This window comes from Otolemur garnettii, unplaced genomic scaffold (assembly GCF_000181295.1).
Source record: "Otolemur garnettii isolate 467f Iridium unplaced genomic scaffold, OtoGar3 scaffold00016, whole genome shotgun sequence".
NCBI lineage: Eukaryota > Metazoa > Chordata > Mammalia > Primates > Galagidae > Otolemur > Otolemur garnettii.
Genome location: NW_003852411.1, coordinates 19,525,195 through 19,532,317, shown reverse-complemented (window position 1 = coordinate 19,532,317; position 7,123 = coordinate 19,525,195). Strand labels below are relative to the sequence as shown.

Genomic DNA, 7,123 nt, shown 5'->3' with positions numbered 1-7,123 from the left:
TGGGGCCGGCACCCTACTCCTTTGAGCCACAGGCATCGCCCCTGGTATGTTCTTGTTTTGACATCTTGTATTAGTATGAAAACTTTGTGTCTTTGCTATAAAAAGTATGCAAGGTCACAATTTATATAACAATATAAAAAGTCTACTCACGTTAAGGAAAATCTGTATTTTGTGGTATTTGGGGAAATTTGTTATAGATATTCCTAAGACCATTTTTCAACATTTCTGATTATGGACATTAATAAAACCACCCATAGTTGTTTCATTCGGCACAGATGAACTTAAAACAGAATCAGAGCTATCCCACCAGTTAGGTATTCCTCACCCTTGTTATGTGTTACACCCAGAAGGTGCAGGCAGCCCAGTACACAGTATGACCCTAAGACGTGGCAAATAAAACTTGAAGAATCCAAATACAACCAACCTCTTCTTCTTTTGCCCCACTCTCTGAGAGAGATGTCAATGAAGTTGCTAAAGCAGTATGAAGAAAAAGCAGCAAGCCCTCTGCTCACTCCCTCTCAATCCAGAAGAGTTAATCATAACCTTAGGTTTTTTTATAAGGAAAATCAAAGTAATCTATTCTGACAATGTAGAAATGGTCCCATTTTCTTTTTTCTTTCTTTTTTTGGAGACAAAGTCTCATTTTGTTGCCCTTGGTAGAGTGCTCTGATGTCATAGCTCACAGCAATCTCAACTCTTGGGCTCAAGAGATCCTGCCTCAGCCTCCAGAGTAGCTGAGACTACAGGTGCCTGCCACAATGCCTGGATATTTTTAGAGATAGGGGTCTCGCTCTGGCTCTGATGGTCTCAAATTTGTGAGCTCAGGCAATCCACCTGCCTCAGCCTCCCAGAGTGCTAGGATTACAAGCGTGAGCCACTGTGCCCGGCCAACATTTTCAAGTATATTGCTATTAAAGGTTCACAATACTTACCCAGGTAAAAGAAAAGGTATGTTTTCTTCAGGATATTTCAAGAAACTTAAAATGTTTTTAAACTTAATAAGCCAACTTCTGGCTACTGCATAAGATGAAACATCATAAATACTCATGAATCTAACAGAGAAAAACATATATGTGTGTTAAAATAAAAAGCAAGTGTTACGCTTTGGATAATATAAAAGGAGAAGTTATACTCAATGTGAACCTACTAAATACACTCAGTCTCAAGCCTCTGTATCCACCCAGCCATCTCCCACATGGTTATGGGGGGATATTTTCAGCATGAGACTCCTGCTGCCCCTGTCCCTGCAACCACTCCTGACCTAAGGTAAAACGTAAGTAGAGATTCTCTAGACCAATTCTTTGCGGTTAAGAATCAAGCCTCCTTTTGTCCTGGGTTGCCTAGGCCAAGCCTCTCCAAGACCCTGAAAGCCCTTCCCAAACTTTACCCCAGGAATGGATGATAGATTTCCCAAACAGATCACCAGGCTGCCGAAATATTAACTCACCCAGCCAGGATCTCCTATCACTGCTGCCCTATAACTAAGTCTTGGACCATCCATACCTAATGTTTGCCAGGATTGTGGCCAAATATCAATAAATGTCTGACATTGAGCTTTTCCCACCAGACATAATTTCATTTATCAGCACGAGCAGTTGGGTCAATTTCTCCAAAGCCTATTCCATCCCAGGGACCAGTCTAATAATAGCCTCTAGGCTTCTATACCTCCCCTATCCATAAATTTAATGGATATGGTATAAAGGTAAAATAATTATAATAGTAATTGAAGGTTCCTTTTTATGGACCCCCTAATCTCTTACCTAATTACACTGCAGTCGTATCTTCCTCCAGAATCCCCTAATATCACCAAGATTATAAAATTTTAGGGGGGAATAAATATAAATAAGTAATATGGAAAATATATATGGATGGGCAGAAGAATGGACAGACAGAAGATAGATGGATAATTGATTGGTCAATCTGGACATTTAATTTTGTTCGTTCATTCTTTATCATCTATCCATTCAACTTTGGAAATACCAATTAAAGAAGTATTACACTCACTTTCCTGGGATGGGGCAAAAGCTTTTGGTTGCACCAATTAATATGCGGGCTGCCTGTGCTCCAAGGATTCCATCAGTACACTGTTTTTCAAAGCTACTCTAAACATAAAATTTTACATAAAAATTACACAAGATCAAAACATAAATGTAATACACTTTTCTTAACCTTTACATAACCCTCACTATTATTACTGAAACCTGCATATGAAAATATACTATTATAAGAAAATGTTACATTCAATATTCCCTCTAAAAAATGCTCTAGTAGGAAATACATTTTATTCGGTTCAACATTCAATATTTACTGAATACTCATTTTTAACAAAGTATAATCCTGAATGCTACAAGAGATACAAAATGAAACTCTACAAAACTTAGAAGCTTGCTGCAGTAATATAAGTGGTATTTAGTAGGTGCAGTAGCAGAATAGAGTGCAAAATGTTAATACAAAGTGGAATAATCATTTCAGCCTCATATAGAACTATCAAAAGAGAAAGACAGGGGCGGTGCCTGTGGCTCAAGGAGTAGGGCGCCAGCCCCATATGCCAGAGGTGGTGGGTTCAAACCCAGCCTCTGCAAAAAAAAAAAAAAAAAAACTGCAACAATAAAATGATTTGAAAAAAAAAAAAGAGAGAGAAAGACAGACTATATCCTTGTGTCAATCCTCCCCCCCCAAAAAAAACAGAAGAAAAATTACATCCTTTGCATGCCACTGACTTTAAACTCAGAGGTTAGAGTGACCTCCTGGGGATACTGCCTAAACTTTCTTCCTCACATACAGATCACGTACTCTTGTGTATTCATTGTTTAGAAATATTATCCCCAATCTCCACTACATTTAGCATATTTTCTTAAGTTTTACAATTTAAGAATGACAATCCCTACAAGCTAGGAGGGAATTCCCTACACTTATATGTCAAGATGAGGGCCATCCATTCATCAGCTCCTTTACCAGGAGACAGAAAAATGATCCACCAATAACGGCTTTGATAATACACATGTAAACTCCGAAAGCTGCCTTCCAAAGGATATGCTGGCAGCCAGACTATCCTTATCTGAGGGCACCTGATGGGTTTCTCCATCGTGTAAGCCTCTATGATGGTTGCGGCAAGGTGCAGTATATATACATATATTTATTTATTTATTTATTTATTTATTTATTTTTGCAGTTTTTGACGGGGGCTGGGTTTGAACCCACCACCTCTGGCATATGGGTCCAGCGCCCTACTCCTTTGAGCCACAGGCACCACCAAGGTGCCCAGTACAAAAAAACGTCGTGTCCCCGAAGTTCATCCCTGAGGTATAATGCAATTATTAACACTTGTAGTGTTTCCAGCCCTGCCCATCCAGAAGTAGGTCTGGCTCAGGAAAATTATAATTTATTAATATGATATGTGTTTTTATTTATTCATCCTTTAAATAAGCATTTATTCATGCTTACAATGTCCCAAGCCCTGTGTTAGAGCAATGGAAGTATAATCCAAGGCCTTAAGGAGCTCACAGCTAGTGGGGGACGTTAAAAGTTAGATGCATATAATTATAAAACAGTGTAGGAAATGCAAGAGGATGAAATTAAGTACAGGGCATCGATCAGACTTGATGTGGAGATGGCGTCAGAGAGAAATTATTGGAGAAGATGATACTTTCTTGAGTTTTAAGGCTGACGACGATTATCCAGGTGAAGACTAAGGAGAGTGGGGCGCAGAGCAAGGAAGGTGAGCAGAGAGTGGCACCTGCAGTGCATGCACAGAGATGGGAAACATTACGCTGAGTGCATGGAGTAAATGACCAGTCATGGGGCAGAGAATCAGTCAGAAAAGCAGGCAGGGGTCAGGCTTTAAAAGAACTTGAATATTGCACTTAGATGTAATCTCAGGGGTGAGCTTTTCTCAGACTGTGATAGATGCATCCTAATGAGATAAACCTGAAACCCACACCCCCAGAGAAACCATACCAGGTAGGGAAAAGGAGGTATTGCATTCAATATTCCCTCTTGGAGAATCTCAATGTATGTCAGCATATTAAAAACTCTGAGAAGTTCTACAAGATGTTCCAAAAGAAACCTGTTTAACATTGTTTAAACCAGCATTTTCCAAAGTAGTTTGAGCACAGAAACTTTTTTTTCACGCGGTCCTTATCAACAAATGTGCTTTGGAGCTCACATTTGAATACGGAGGCACTGAAGAGTCGGGCAGGGCTTTAAGCAGGAAGGTGGTGAAGTCACATCTGTCTTTTAGTATGTCACTGTAATCGGAGAATGGAAATATTGGCTGGGCATGGTGGTTCATGCCTGTAATCCTAGCACTCTGGGAAGCCAAGGCAGGAGGATTGCCTAAGCTCACGAGTTCAAGACCAGCCTGAGTCAGAGTGAGACCTCGTCTCTAAAAATAGCCAGATGTTGTTGACAGGGGCCTGTAGTCCCAGCTACTCTGGAGGCTGAGGCAAGAGGATGGCTTGAGCCCAAGGGTTTGAAGTTGCTGTGAGCTGGGATGCCACAGCATTCTATTGAGGGTGACAAAGTGAGACTCTGTCAAAAAAGAAAGCAAGAGAGAAAGAAAGGAAGGAAGGAAGGAGAGAGACGAGTTGAAGGATATTATCCAAGCAAAAGATAATGATGGCCCAAATTAAGATACACAGGATGGAAAGGGGTATATTTAACAAATATTTTGAAAGTAAGAATGATAGAGCTGAGGGAGGGGGGTCTGACCCAGCAATCACACAGTAATAGGGCCATCACTGAGACCAGGAATACGACAGAGGTCTCGGGCTCAGGTCAACATGGATTTGAGGAACAATACATCGTCCAGGAGATGATGTTGAGCCACAGCTGGATTCATGAGTCTAAAGAGCTGTGGTAAGAAGTTTAGAAGGAACAGTACAGATTTCAAGAGAACTCATGGATACAATTAAAATCATGAGTGTAGCTGAGAATGAAGAAGGAGAGACTATAAAGTAAAAGCAGTAGACAGAGTTAACTGTCCTAAGGCCCACCCACGTTAAAAGCAAAAAAGGACTTCATGGAAGAGGCTGTAAAGGAAGGGGGTCCGAAAGCAGGAAGGATGCCAGAGTGGAAGGTGTTCCTGGGAAAGCCATTCAAATATGGCATGGAGCAAGTCCTTCCATGAAATTGTTGGTCAAAGAGAGTAAACGTGGTAGGTCATTATCACCATGGCCCCAGCGCATCCTGCCTCCCTGTGTCCATGCCCCTTTGCAACTAGCATTGTTGCTCCTCCCATCCAGAGGTGGAATCTACTTCTCCACTCATTGCACCTGGCCTGGCTCTGTGATTGGCTATAATTAATAGGATGTGGGTAAAAGTGACATTGCTCAGGTTTCAGAGCTGGGACTTAAAAGGCCTTGCAGTTTCCCATCTCGTCCTATTGGAACCCAGAGACCACCATGCCGTGAAGAAGCCCAGTCCAGCCTGCTGGAAGAGAATAGGCCACACAGAGGAAAACCACAGTGCCCTAAAAAACAACCAGCCTCCACTGCCAAACCTGTGAGTGAAGATCCACTAGACCCTAGTTGATCTGCGAGATGACTGCAGACCCACGACTGATCCCAGGCAACACCAGGTTCCCAGCCCACAGAACCATGAAAAATAATAAACCATTGTTGTTTTAAGCCTCTAAATTTGGGGATGGCTTGTTCCATGGCAGAAGCTAACTAAAACAGAAATGAGTACCAATAGTGGAGAGGTCTCTATAAGTTAAAATACATGGATGCATTAACTCTGGGCCTGGGTCGGGGGCAGCGGTGAGAAGGGTGTTATTGGAAGCTGGAAGAGCAGTGAGGAAACTGCCGGGGGAGGCTGGAGGGAGACAGCTGTGCCATGAAAAGATGGAAAAATTGACCTGTCACCTGAGGCAACCTGGAAAGTGTTGATTTTTTTAAGCTCCATATGATAAGATACAGAAAGACAGAAACAAACAGATAAGCAAAAATTGCATCAGCAAGGAGAACTGGCAGGGCCATCCAAGCTTTTGGCTTCTCTGGGCCACATTAGACGAAGAGTTGTCTTGGGCCACACATTAAATACACAAACATTAACAATGGCGGATGAGCGGGGGGAAAAAAACTCTATGCATAATTTTTGTGATATCCATCACCACAGATAGGCAAAAAGTCCCCATATAATCTGCATGGAGCCCACAGGCCACAGGTTGGACAGCCCAATCGAGGAAACATAGAGGTTATGATTTGCCAGGTTAAAAATAAAGTATGCAACTAAACATTTATCACATTTATGAGATAATTGAAATTTTCATTATTCACTCAATATTTGATGTTACTAAGGATTATTCATTTTTAGGTCTAACAGTATTTTTGCTGTGTTTTTAAAAACACTTTAACATTTAGAGATCCATACTAAAATCTATTTACAGATGAAATGATATGACAGGTAGGATTTGTTTCAAAATAGTGTAGAAGGTGGAGGGCTGAGTGAGGATGGGGATAGGGCAGGAAAGGTCATGTGTGGATTTGTAAGGCTAAAGGATGAGCACATGGGGGTTCATCACACTATTCTATTTACGTGTGTATATTAGGAATTCTCCATAATGACAGTAAGATTTTAAAAGAAGAATAATAAAGAAGAACTCTGGACATAATGAGTATTTTAGACACTTGGATTGAATACAATTTGTTCTACTTTAATATTACATATCGCCCCCAATTTAAAATGTACAATTTGATCCGTTCATTTAAATTTGATTTTACCAAGTAATTTTCTTATGTTTATAGTAGAACATAGGAAATATTGGTATTAGAACATTTTAAGAGAAGTTTTGGTTCATCAGATTTATTTTAATTTATTGTATTTGTGTGTGTGTGTGTGTGTGTGTTTTTAACTTAAATAGATTTAGAGGATACAGTGACTTTTTGTTGCATGGCTGAATTGCATAGAGGAGAAAGCTAAGCTTTTAATATACCTGTCATATGAATAGTGAACATTGTACCTCATAGGTAATTTCTCCTGTACCTCCTTCCTACCTTCCCCCCTTCTGAGTGTCCAGTGTCCATCAAGTCACTCTGTATAACCATGCATACCCCTTGCTTAGCCCCCACTTACAAATGAGAACATGCTTCCCACATTTGGGGAAATTGCAGGGTTTAGCACA

At 40.7% G+C, this 7,123-nt stretch overlaps 1 protein-coding gene across 1 annotated transcript in view; it reads right to left on the bottom strand.

The window, feature by feature from the left end:
• The window catches only part of SLC9C2 (solute carrier family 9 member C2 (putative)), a 70,351-nt gene that overhangs the window by 30,561 nt on the left and 32,667 nt on the right, over nucleotides 1-7,123 (bottom strand). The window contains exons 13-14 of the mRNA XM_012802591.1: nucleotides 2,005-2,102; nucleotides 933-1,052 (exon numbers count right to left, since the gene is read on the bottom strand). Of these exons, the coding sequence (XP_012658045.1) occupies nucleotides 933-1,052; nucleotides 2,005-2,102 (218 nt within the window). The remainder of the gene's footprint in view (nucleotides 1-932; nucleotides 1,053-2,004; nucleotides 2,103-7,123) is intronic.